Source organism: Megascapheus bottae, chromosome 12 (genome assembly GCF_031878675.1).
Source record: "Megascapheus bottae isolate mThoBot1 chromosome 12, mThoBot2.hap1, whole genome shotgun sequence".
In the NCBI taxonomy this organism is placed as follows: Eukaryota; Metazoa; Chordata; class Mammalia; order Rodentia; family Geomyidae; genus Megascapheus; species Megascapheus bottae.
This window is the reverse complement of record NC_143520.1, coordinates 36,263,274-36,276,713: the sequence shown is the minus strand read 5'-3', so window position 1 is coordinate 36,276,713 and position 13,440 is coordinate 36,263,274. Positions and strand designations below refer to the sequence as shown.

Sequence of the window (13,440 nt, the reverse complement as noted above, 5' to 3'; positions counted from 1 at the left end):
CTTCATTAAATGTACAAGCCAAATTCCCCCCAAAACAAAAATATATCTTTAAGAATCTGATTTTTCATAGGTAGCCAGCAACATTTATCATACTTTAAATTTGTCTTTGGCCGGGAGTTTGCCCTAGTGATAGAGTGCTTGCCTAGCATGCACGAAGACCTGGATTCAAGTCCACTGGACAAAATACATAGAAAAAGCTGAAAATGGTGTGAAGCTCAAGTGGTAGAGCCCTAGCCTTGAAAAAACCCAAGGACAGTGCTCACTCCCTGAGTTCAAGCCCGAGGACTGCCAAAAAATAAATAAATAAATTTGTCTTTAAATTGAGTAATCTTATAATGCTGTCTCCTACAAGTTCATTGTTATAGGGGAGATAATTGGCAGCAACTGAAAATTTCTATGAATTTTTCTGAATTACAATTTTGATGCCTTTGTTATGTTTAGATTTAATCAGTATTGGCTACTTTGGGTGCTGTTAGTACTTACGTTGTCAGGAACTTCTGTTGTATATATGTGTCATTACCAGTGCTTGTACTCAGGGTTTTGCACTGGGTTTTGCAGCTTTTTTGAACCTAGTATGCACTCTACAACTTAAGCCATGGCTAATTGGAAATGATGTCTTTAGGATTTTTTTCCCCAGATGCCTTGAAACTAGATTCTTCAGACCTCAGCTTCTACAGAAGATTGGATTGAGGTATGAGCTTCCTCCATTTTGCTACGAAGATTATTTATTTATTTATGTACTTATTACTTGCTAATATACTATTTTATTTATTTTCTTGTGATGGTATTGGATCTGGAACTCAGGACCCTCTTATTCATGGCTGATGCAGTTACACTTGAGAGTCATGACTCCAGTTCAGGCTTTTCTCTGCTTAATTGCAGACAAGAACCTCTTAGGTTTGTCTCCATAGAACTAAGAAGACCTTTTTTTAAATAGTGGTTTAAACATATACTTGTATTAAAATTGACACAAAACAGTGCATATTGAAACTCTCTCCACCTTTTCTTCTGGAAAACACTGCTCTCAAAGGGTTTTTGTTGTTGTTGTTGTACTACCCGTCTTAGGGATTGAACTCAGGTCCTGAGTATTGTCCTTGGACTTTCTCAAGGCTACAGCTCTACCACTTGAGACACAACACCACTTCTGTCTCTTTCTGTGTACACGGTACTGAGGAATGAACCCAGGCTTTGTGCATGCTAGGCCACTCTACCACTAGGCCATGCTCCTGGCCCAAATGGTTTTATCATTTAATTTGTCATAGGGTAATTACAGACCATCTTCATGATTACCTCAAACTATGGTGAATTATAATAGTACGTCAACTTGTTTAAGTTCAAAATTTTCCACACTAGTTTGTAATTTTTTTAACATACCTGTTCAGTTTCTTATTCCTATTATTTGTTATATTTCAAGGTTAATATGATCACATAAATGGCAAAAGTCACGTGGGTTGCTAGATTACATGCAATGAGTTTCGAATTATGTCAACAAATTATATTCAAATAACTGATAGTCAAATTCACTTGCTGTATAAAAAACTTATCTGGGCAGACAATAATGTTCCTTTAACAATACCTTATTTATTCATCAATATATGTTGCAAAGAGATAACTTTTAAACCAGTAATTATATACTTTTTAAGTTTATATTCTCTAAATCAAGAATTTTCACATCACAATGGAAGAGGTCATATGACTGTGGAAAAATGAGACCACAGTATTTATGTATGTATGTATAGGCTATTTCACATCTATTTTTTAATTAAAAGCATTATTGTAAGAAATTCTTATGTTTAGGAAAATCAACACAGTGCCTTTTATATTATTAAGTGATCTATGTGGTTCCGGTAGTTAATGAGAAGTGTGTAGGCTTTATCTATATACTTGGAGTCAGAGATCTCTGTGAACCACTAACCACAAAGGGTTAAGCAATTCCAAACAACTTCACATTAATGGGATGATTCAAGAATATATCCGAAGTAAGGAAACTTTTTCTGTGGGTTACTTGAATGATAATACTAACCAGTTCTCATAAAACAAGGTAGTAGAACACGATAGTTAATTACATTCTATTTGTCTTATTATACTGTATGTTATATTTTCACCATGTCATGTGGTACAAACAAAAATAAGTTAGTTTATTCATGTAAAGCAGAACTCAATATGCACAGGAAAACAAACAAATGTAGTAACAAAAAAATAGAAAAGTTACAAGAAAGTACCTTTTATCTATTTATTATCTACTATAAAACTCAATGGAGTAGGCTCAGTGACTCAGAATAAGCCAGAGAATCAAATGGTCACTAAGCCTTCATCATAATGGAATGAAGCAGCAGCACTATAGAATTTAGAAATTGTTTTTTTGTTGTTGTTTTCTTAAGCCTATAGAACTCTGATTTTCACTGATTTTTATTTTATTTTATTTTATTTTGGTCTGCCAACTTCATTTACATTTTAGTATAGGCATTAAATGCAGAATTAAATTCTACTGTGGCTTCGCAGACACATCTTTTTTAAAAAGTATTTTTCTTTTCTTTAATTGTACAAAGGATTTTCCATTCTACTAAAAAACATAATATAAGTACAGTGGCTCTTGATCAATATCACCCCTTTTAACATTCTCTCCCACCCCTCCCATCCTACAGCGTCCCTTACTTTTCTTAATTTTTAGGTTATGCATTGATTTTTTTGCCATTTGATAAAGAAATTCATGTATACAGTGGAACTGTTCTTGACTGAAGTACCAGACTGCATACAAGATACCTAGGTTCAAGCCTCATCGCTGTCATGCTGGCTCTGTGAACTTGCACAGTTTAAAAAAATCTCTCCATGCCTCATGAATTCAGGCAAATATAATTCATAGAATTCATGTGGGCCCATACTACTACTACTATATATTCCATTCGTAAGGGTACTTAGAGATGTTGAGCAAATCTACCAAATAAATATGTACACATCTTTTTTCAAGACAACGTACATGGAGAATAACTCCTCTAGTTTAGTAAAAGGCCCTAATTAGTTATTTGATGTAAATGTAATTAAAGGCTAGATATCACAAAGGAGAACACAAGCATTTATATTTCTGATCAATAAAAATTTTACAGTGCACTTCTATACTGGCATATTATCTCTACCACTTGAGAGACAACTCCCCTCCCAACATTATTATTGTTGGTTAACTGGAGATAAAGGTCTCACAGGGTTTCCTAACCAGGCTGGCTTCAAACCTCAACATTCAGATTATAAACATGGGCTACTGGTGCCAGCCTTGGCATATTGTTTTACAGACAAAAACATTAAGGAAAAAGGTGAACTCATGTATATAAACACTCTTTCCCCATAGTTATATAGTTGTATGTACAATTAACTCACAGATAGTAGGTAGATATAAATGCATAAATGTGCAATTATATGTGTTTGTGCACATATATGTCTATATATCAAAACACATAAAAATCTTCAAAAATAACTATAAGATGGAGAGGCATGGAGACATCTCAGGTGATGGAAGTCAGTGTTAGACCCAAGTGTCTTGTCTGGCTCATAACATAGAAAACAATCAGAGATTTGATTTCACTTTCTTCACCCCTTTTGAGTGAGGAAATAGAGTTGTGGAAACTTTCAGTTGAACAACTAACTACAGTGTATCAGAAATAGTGGAAGAATTATACTCTCTATATTCTAATTTTATGGCTTCTATTTTCCCTCTCATTTTAAAATGTGTAATTTAAAATATTTCAAATGAATCCCCCCCCCAAAAAAAAATATTGAAGAAGAACCAAAGGGATTCCCAATCAGGATGACAAGGAAGGTGTAGGGAATATTCTTGCTTACCTGTACTCTGACAGGAGAACTTGGTTTTGTGATCACACACTCGTATGGTCCCATTGCAGCCCTTTTCATCACTACCATCTTCACAATCCTTCTCTCCATCACAACGCCACAAATCAGGAATGCAATTTCCATCAGGGTGGCATTGAAACTCATTGCCATTACAACCAGCAGGAGAGCGAATCTCTTAATTTGAAATGAGACAGAGAAAGAGCAAACCAGGGCATGAGTTATTTTTTGTGATGATAATGTTTCTACCCTTTTCTTTGTTCAGATATTGTTAGTGTGGTGCTAGAGAGAATATGTGTTTTTGCGTTAGTTAATAGATATGAAAATCTCTCATTTTTTAAAATGCATTTTGCAAACATTAGTAATTAGAGAAAATAATACTTCTTGCACTAGGCAAATTAGGAAAGAGCAAGTGAATTAACACATCGATATTTTATCGTGGTTTTAATTAGTGAGTTAAGAATGTGATCTTTGAAGGACTTTAAGGTATATAAACAAAGCTTCCCATCAAACTTTTATTTTGTCCATCTATTTGGCATTTCTTTGTATAATTTATTTCAAGTTCATAAAAAGTAACAAAAATATAATAGTGCTGTCTATCTAACAAAAATGTTTAAAGAGTGACTGTGGGGCAATTCATATCAAGGGTAAAAGGCCTACCTCGTGGCCCAGTGCTCACTTCCTGGTTTTGGAGCTCCAACCTGCCTTTCTCCTGGTTGCGGTTGGGAGGTTTGACTGTGGTTTGTGATGTAAAATAAGGCTACCTCGAACCCATGGATTGACCATATTTAATTTAGTATCTGAAAATTCTCATGCTATGGTTTATGTATTACAGCAGTCAAGAATTGGTTTAAGACTACTTATGTAAAGAAGATATTGTAAAATCTATAAGTCAAAGATATAACTTGAGAATGCTATGTTAATTCAGTATTGGGAAGAAGAAATTGACAAATGAAATAGATTTCATGGCCTAATTAGTTCTGTAAGTAGTTCTGTGGGGAAGAAGTCAATTTCTATGTAGCAGTGGAATGATCTTTGGTAAACTTCTCAACTGCTGAACATATATATATATATATATATATATATATATATATATATATAATAAACTTTGTCTTATATGACTCATATAACCTATAATATTATTTTTCTCAGTGTTTCAAATATTTAATAAAGAATGGAAGACATAAGCTATTGATTTTTCTACATTCTCTAAAAATGTTGAAGACTGGCAGCTCTTATATTAAATCTGTCCCTCAAGATGTTTAATTTGGCCAACAAGCTATTGGATTTTTTTAAAATGATACTTTCCTGTTTAAAAAAAAAAAAGCCTGAGTTCTCCAGTATTTCAGAAATAGAGAAGTAAAGAATTTGGGCTGCTAAACATGAAGTGTGCCAACAATTGCCTGTTTTATATCTGGAAAAGTTTAATTATTTTAATAGTTCTTTTCATTACAGGACAGACTAAAAACAAATTTTAGTTTATATCTTCATTTAAGTATAATATCACTTAATTCTTCCTCCTCTCCTTCCCTTCTCCTCCTCTTGTTTTTCCTCCATTCTTTCCCTTCCTTTGTCTCTTCTTTTTCGTTCCATCTTTCCTGTGGCCCTATAGCCCTTCTTCCCTTTTGATCTTCCCTCCTCTTTCCCTCCCTACCTTAGTTCTGTCTTTCAATTTCACTTTTCCTCCCCACCTTCAATTTCCTTTTGCCCCATAAGTCTACACTCTCCTTTCGTTGTATCTGTAGTGTGCTTTCTTCCTTGGTTGGTGAATGATTGGGCAGGGTAGCAGATAACTAATGTTTGCTTGTTTTCTTTTCACACTATTTCTAGGAAGACAGTGGAACGTATCATTTGTTGCTTCAGTAGTGATCTTTCTCCTACCAGAGGATCACAGTCGCTCAAAAGCTATATACATATGACCATATAGAATGCTAAGCAAAATGAACTCCAAGACATGGAAACAAGAGGTTTATCTTTGTGATTGTTATTCTTAATGTACTATGTGTTCATTTTCTCTTTTTTTCCCCATTATGGTTTATCTCATGTTGTTACTGTCTGGTATATTGTATATACATTTGTTTGTTTATTTGAAAAAGGGGAGGTAAAGCAAAACAGGATCAGGGGGGGTGAGGGAATGAAGGGATTGAAAATGGGAGAAAAGCATGGGATGGGGTGTTGAAGTTCAAGAAGTAATGTACCCACTACCTGAAGAATGTAACTGTAATACCTCAACACATCACCCTGATGATAAAAGGAAAGAACATTTGGAAAAAAAATGCTTAGAAACAGCACCCAAGCCATGAGTGCAAGCCCCATGACCAACAAAATGTTAAAAGCTAATATATACATATGTTATCACTGGTTTGAATATGTCTTCTCCAAAATCCCCCAAATTCATGTTGACAGTTAATCTTTATATTGTGGTTGTAAGAAAGTATTTAAGAGCTAATAAGGTCATGAAATTTTTCTCCATTGTGTATGAGATTAAAGCTGTTACAAAAGAAAAAAATAGTGATCCTAACTTTTTACTCCCTTGGCAAATTGATTTTTATTTCTTCATAAATACTTCTATAGAAATGTGTGCCTATTCCTCTAATTAAACAAATTTTTGTAGTTTCTTAGTGAGTAAAACCAAATTTATGCAGAATTTTTAAAATAGAAATTTGTTTTAATTACTATCACATTGGTATTCATTCATACCATTAATCTTTTTTTGCCTTTTTTGAAGTCCTTCTTGTCTAAACACTTCTAGTTTGCCAATGTTTTATTCAATGTTATTTCTAGAAATGATCAGAAGAGTAAGCCATCAATGAACAAAACATTTTGAGTTTAGATAAGAAAAGTGTTCACATTGAAACTTTCCTAACTTTAGAAACATTACATTTACCTTAATGAAATTAAATTATATACAATGATTTTACATTCCTCTATTTCCTTTCTTGGGTTATTTATTTTTTGAATTTGGGAGCTCTGTTGTTTTATCCAAGTGTCATTAATAATGAACCAAATTTTACGTCTGGATAAATTATATAACTTTGGGGCAATTAAACATTTGTTAAGGATCATCACAAATAACCAAATTATAATAACATCAAAACTAAATTGTATCGTGGAGAAAGTTATGTGATATGTCATTATGTGTATCTTAACCTAGAGAGCCAATTAACTTAATAATTTCCATTCAACTGTTTTTAATGTATAAATATTTACATTTCTAATGTATGTTATTCTTTCTCATATTCTTTCTGACCTATATTGACTTTCTGTATATATTTTACCTATTAATGTCCACAATTTAAATGTCTCACTCTCTTTAAAGAAAGAAAGCAATCAAGAATTGTGATAGTTTCAAACATATCTAATCACAACTATTAGGGAATTCTAGATAATGCAGATAGAGTTCAATATCAGAATCTAGCAAAAATAAAAGCATAATGGTCACTCCTATAATTCTACCTACTTTAAGGTGGGCTTAAAAGAATTATAGTCCAGTATTAACCATTCCCAGGAAGTGGAAAGACTTGGAATTTTTTTGTTTTGTTTGGATTTTATTTGATTTGCCTTTGACCATTTTGAGGGAAACTTCATCTTATGAAGTTTCAGTGGATTTAGGGAGTCTGGATAAAATAGTTTTGCTGGAGCCAAGATACAAATTTGAAAGCATGGCTTCTGTCTTAGAAAATGTCACAAAAAGTGCCAGTATAATGGCCTAATGTTAGAGTGCTTGCCTATCATGCACAAAGTTCGGTTCCTCAGAAGAATATACACAGAAAAAGCTGAAAGTGGTCCCGTGGCTCAAGTGGCACTAGCCTTGACCAAAAAAGAAAAAAAGAAAAGAAAAATAAAACTAAGGAACAGTGACCAGGCCCTGTGATCAAGCCGCAGAATTAATAAAAAAAATTTAAAAAGAAAAAAAGAAAGGCAATGTCACAAATCAGTGGACATTGGCAATTAGTGAACAGAGAAAACAGTCCCAACGATTAAGGAAAAGTGGGATGAGAATACCAGTAAAGAAAATTCAACATAATTTTGGGATTTCATGTGAGACATACTAATGAAAAAAAATGTAAGAGAAGTTCAGAGACAGATTTAAGAAGTAGCCAAGTGCTTGCCTAGAATGCACAAAGACCTGGGTTCGATTCCTCGGTACCACATCATAAAAAAAAAAGCCAGAAGTGGTGCTGAGGCTCAAGTGGTACATCTCTAGCCATAAGAAAGTCCAAGGACAATGCTCAGACTCTGAGCGTAAGCCCAGGACTGGCAAAAAAAAAAAAAAAGCTAAAAGGGACAAAATATTTTTCTGAATAAAGATAACCCTGATGTGTGAAGCATAGGAATGGATACTTCGGGTTACATCAGCACCTGTCAATCTAACAACCCTTTCCCACATATGTACACATGGAAGATAAAACACATGAGATAGTTGAAAAAGAGGAAATGTGAGAATTATATCAGAATTATAAGGAGGAAGAAGCTTGTGATTGGAAAAGTGGCTCCAATTTTCTAAATCTATGCCAAGTAAGCACTCTACCACTGAGTCACTTCCCTGCTCTTCCAAATCTAATATTTCATCTTGGACGTCTTTTGACATTGGCTGTGTTAGCTAGTTGTTAGCTTCATCGTGAACTCCCCAGGGCTATTTTTATGTTAGTAGAGCAATTCTTTAAACCAAAACTGAATCAATTATGACACTGCAGGTACATTGCTAGTGGGGCAGATATTTGGGGAAAAGGGAGTCTTCCTGGATTTTCCCAAAGACATTAAAGCAGCAAATGACTAACTCATTCAAACCCTGTGTTTGGCCTCATGCACAAGGCTTTGCTGAAGATTTTCAAGAAATCTTGTATGTAGCACCTTTGCTGCTTGAAATTCTACTAATTAGGTTGGTGCTGCCAGAAGAGGACAAGACAGGAAAACTATGCATTCCATCACCTCTTCATTCTTCCTGGCATTGACTCCTGAATCCCAGAAGAATGCAAGCTTCTCTTCCTCTCTTTCCACAGACTGATATTTTAAGTTTGGAATGATAAGAACAAACAACCTTCTTTTTGCCCTGTGGACAGGATATTTGTGGCTGGTTTACCTGACCTATAATGGGAAGCTCTGTTTTTCTCTTGGAAATTTTGAAAACTAATATGGAAAATATAATGACAGTAGACTCGTAAAACAAGGAAATAGCCACATACATTTTATTTGTTTTTGCATTTAATTATTTGTTATTTTAGCCCCTGAGGCAGCAAATGCCTTGCCTTCATTTTGAATGATTGCTTTAGCTTCACTAGAACACTTTAAAAGTTCTCAATTTTTAGATTGCCTCTGACTGAAAAGCTGCTCCATACGGTTTCACTCCCCACTACTTTCAAACACTTGAACTATTGCCATTACAAAACCAGGCACCATTCCTATAAATGAATTATTGCCAGGTGCCGTGGCCCATGCCTGGAATCCTTCCTGACTGCTCACAAGAGGCTGAAATCTGAGATCAAAGTATGAAGCCAGCCAAAGCAAGAAAGTCCCTGAATTAACCACCAAAAAGCTAGAGGTAGATCTGTGGCTCAAGTGGTAAAGCACCAGACTTGAACAGAAAAGCTAAAGGACATTGCCTAGTCCTTGAGTTCAAGCATCAGTACCATGGCACGTGTGCACACGTACACACACACACACACACACACACACACAAGATATTGTCACGAACAGTTGGATTGGAATCAGGTGTACACAAACTAACCTAAATAATCCCTGCATGAATATATAAGAGTCTACAGGACTAATTATGCTTTTCATGAATTTTACTTCAGAAAATCTGAACGTGGAAAACTATAGCCATTAAAATTCCAGGCTTAGATCTAAAATAGAAAAAAAAAAGAATGGAGAAGGTAAAAAGGAAAGATGTGCAGGTAGACAGGACATGGACTTTGACAAACTTGTTAATGTGAAATGGTTTACATACAGCCATGAAGAATTCCCACAAAGAATCCTCAGAAGACTTCCAAGTTATATTCTAATTTGATCTAATGTACATCTATAGGGATCACTTTGAAGGAGATGAGATGCCAAAGAACCTTGTGATTTACAAGTTACATATATGCATTATATGTGTACTTTCTATATGCATAAACTAACAAGAGAGATATACAAATAATTGAGTTTATTTAATCTGCATGAACTCAGTTGATATTAAACTCAAATACAGAGCCAAGGGTGGTGGCTCATGTGGGTTAAACCTAACTACTCAGGAGGCTGCAATCTGAGAATCAAGGTTCAAAGTTAGCCCAGGCACAGAGTGGGGCTTGGCTCAGGGGTAAGGTGGTATCCTTGAGCAGAAGAGCTCAGCGACAGTGCTGGGGCTAAGTTCAAGCCCCATGACCCCCACCCAAAATGAAGAAAAATATAATAAAATACAGAAATATGTACACACAAAAATATTCACACATTCATATTCCTTCTTTCACCCTTCTCACTCTACTTGTGTAATTTTAGAACACATAACACCAGCAATCTTTCTTTCTCCCTTTCTGTCTCTGCCTCTGACTCCTTGTCTCTGTCTCTCACACATACATATAAACACACACACACACACACACACACACACACACACACACACACACACACACACATACACTTGGGTGAGTATCAGTGTTAGGAATGTTAACCCCTTTGGCCAGAAAATATTTTAAAGAAAGTCATGGAGTTTACCTCTTTGTAACTTTCTTGTCAAAATGAAACTATATTTTGTTAACAATTGTTGGTTTTCCTCTGAATGGAAAGCTGCATTCCTTTGAGATGACTATTTAAACCTGTGTTCCTGGCCTCTGTTGCTCCCCAGAGCCCCAGTTTTCTAGCTGTATTGCCAAGCATACAATCTATCTGTGTAATATGAGTTGTCCCAAAGGAGTGCTAAAATGATGACTATGTTTATATGAATATGCTCCTGCTGTTTTACTGTTATGTTTTTATGTTGCTGATGCTGGTTATATTTTTAACTAATAGAATTTTATTGTGCTTTTGCCCTGGAGCTATTTAAACCAAGCATACAATTTGGGAAATCTAATAAATAAATAAATGCAGAGCCCTGGAGGAAATGTGGCAACTGATAGTTGGAATTTATCCAATATGTAAATGATTTTTCTATGACTAAATATTTGCTGTTTGAAGACTCATCACTATACAGGGACTGAAAGTATATTTCCCCTAATTTCTCTAAAAATGAGAATTAAAATTTTTGTACACTCACATTGAAACACACACACACACACACACACACACACACACACATTCACACTGCTAAAATTTTCTCCAAGGAACTAAATTGTAAATATAGTTGTTTTTCAAACTGTGACATTAGTCTAGGAGATATTTTTCATCGTTTTAGTACAGTTTATGACTTAACGTTGCCTTCATTTTACAGTGCTTTGCAGAGTAAAAAGCAGTATATGATGCATGTGCACAAAAGTCCCACTATTTCATATAACAGCCGTGTGTCTATTAGTCCCACACTGCTCCTAGACTTTTAGAGAACTACTAAATATTAGTAATTTCTACATCTGAGGCAGCTATTTACTCCAGACTGATTTTCAGGATATTTTCTCCAAGCTTACTCCTGAGTAGATTATATGCCAGCTATCAACAGAATGATAGAATTCACTAACAGATTGTGGACATTACCTTTGTTTAACTCTGCCTTAGTATATCCTTAATTTCCTCCCAAGGAAGCCACAAAGAGATTCTCACTGCTTTATAGAAAGCTGAAGGACATACTGCTGGTAAAATCCTGTTTCTTACATCTTAGTCTGATTGGCAAAACTTTGTGATGTTGGTAGAGCATGTTTTCCAGCTCTCTGCCAAATTATGTGGCACACATTTCCAAGGGAATGTTCACTATCTCATGGCACTATGCTCACAGCTTTGAATCAACTTTAAAGACAAATCTTGGGCCTTCTAAACCCACTCTCCTCTCCCTGTTGGAAATGGATGATTGTTCACGTCTTTATAGTGTGTAATGTGAAAGACTCTGTCTTTAATTTTCTTAACTTCTGTTCAAGTGAAAATAGAGCATCAATGTGCAAGAATGCTGAAATGACTGAATATTATATATTAGGAAAGGAGTGAAATTGGTAGTGTTACATTCAAACATTTTGTTCTCAAGGTTTGGGGCTACAGATAAGAGCCAGTGCTTTCACAAATACCAATGCAGACCTCAAATAAATGCTCTCACAAAATGAGTGATCTGGTCATTGTGGTATTGGGATGTCATATTTAAGGGAAGAGCACAAACTGTATGAGAATAAGGAAATTCTTACTGACGATTCACAGATGATATGAAGAAATGTTAATGTAAATACCAGGAACTTCAGGAAAACAGCAAAATTTCCATTATTTCCCTATTCTAAAATAAAGTATGGATAATCTTCACTTACAGAAGAATGAATGATTCTTTTGTATATCTTTGTCCTTTATATCTATTTGGTTGTTTGATTGATATTTTTTTTATAATTGAAGGTCAAAGATTCTATTGATTCCATAATAAATAGTTACATTGTAATAATGGAAACCACAGTTTAGTGACTATGGAAATTAGTTGACACTGTCAATATTATTTTTAGCAGTGAAAGAAAGTGAGAAAATTGTTAAGATGACCATTTAAAATAACATTTTGTTACCTATTGATCTTTTGTTAGTAAATATACCTTAATAATAGATATTTCTCTTTATAGTTCTCACAGTTATTCTTTCAATATAGAAATTAAATTTACTGAAAAATAACTGGGCAAATTCCATATCAATTTTCTGTATAATGAAGAGGAGAATAATTTAATTTTTTCTTCCTGTTTTAGTAAGTATTTTCTAGAAGTTTCTTTTTATAAATTATATTTATCTGATTCTTTTTAATGGTCTCAACAAGCACATTGTTTGAAACATAGATTTCACCAAACATCCTTTGTTATTAATTGATTAAAAATTGTTGTTTGTTCCTCACTATTGATGCAAAGTTTTTGTAGTATTAAAGTTGAACTGACCTTTCAAAAGCTATTTTGTCCTGAAAAATCAAAGAGGTTTCCTATGGATAAAATCCATTAATAATTAATATTGTTTTGATATCTCAAGTATAACGGCCTCTAAAGAAAATAAATCAATTTGTGGGAAAATAATATTAAGGCAGATGATTTATATTTTATTGAAAATGGATAGTATTCTTCTTGACAATTAGTCAAGTTTGCAGCTAAATGGGTTTGGCAGAGATAGAATATGGTATAAGTTAGAAGGTAAAATTAATTAATGTCAAAGTTGGATACAGTAGTAGTACATGTCTGTAATCCCAGCACTTGGGAGACTGAGGCAGAAGAAAAATGGTGTTCTTGAGGGCCGTCTGAGTTTCATAGCAAGACCAAGACACTGTCTCAAACAAACAAATAAGAACTTGACTAACATTTCCAGTCTCTCCATGAATACATGTATATATTAAGTCAACTGCAAATTATATCTTAATAGCTTTTCTGACTTAATTTAATCTGCTTTGGTAGGTCTACATTTGCTTGGTGTATTTATTGTCTACTTAGAACTTCAAATAATTATTTGAGCTTTGAATATCTCCCAAAAATG

General features: G+C 34.3%; 1 protein-coding gene and 1 long non-coding RNA gene across 2 annotated transcripts in view; one reads left to right on the top strand and one right to left on the bottom strand.

Moving 5' to 3' along the window:
• The window catches only part of Lrp1b (LDL receptor related protein 1B), a 1,652,823-nt gene that overhangs the window by 583,934 nt on the left and 1,055,449 nt on the right, over nucleotides 1-13,440 (bottom strand). The window contains exon 21 of the mRNA XM_090342868.1: nucleotides 3,835-4,017. Within this exon, the coding sequence (XP_090198994.1) occupies nucleotides 3,835-4,017 (183 nt within the window). The remainder of the gene's footprint in view (nucleotides 1-3,834; nucleotides 4,018-13,440) is intronic.
• Nucleotides 621-13,440, top strand: part of LOC150056422 (uncharacterized) — a 131,484-nt gene continuing 118,664 nt past the window's right edge. The window contains exon 1 of the long non-coding RNA XR_016537263.1: nucleotides 621-691. This is a non-coding gene — a long non-coding RNA (uncharacterized LOC150056422). The remainder of the gene's footprint in view (nucleotides 692-13,440) is intronic.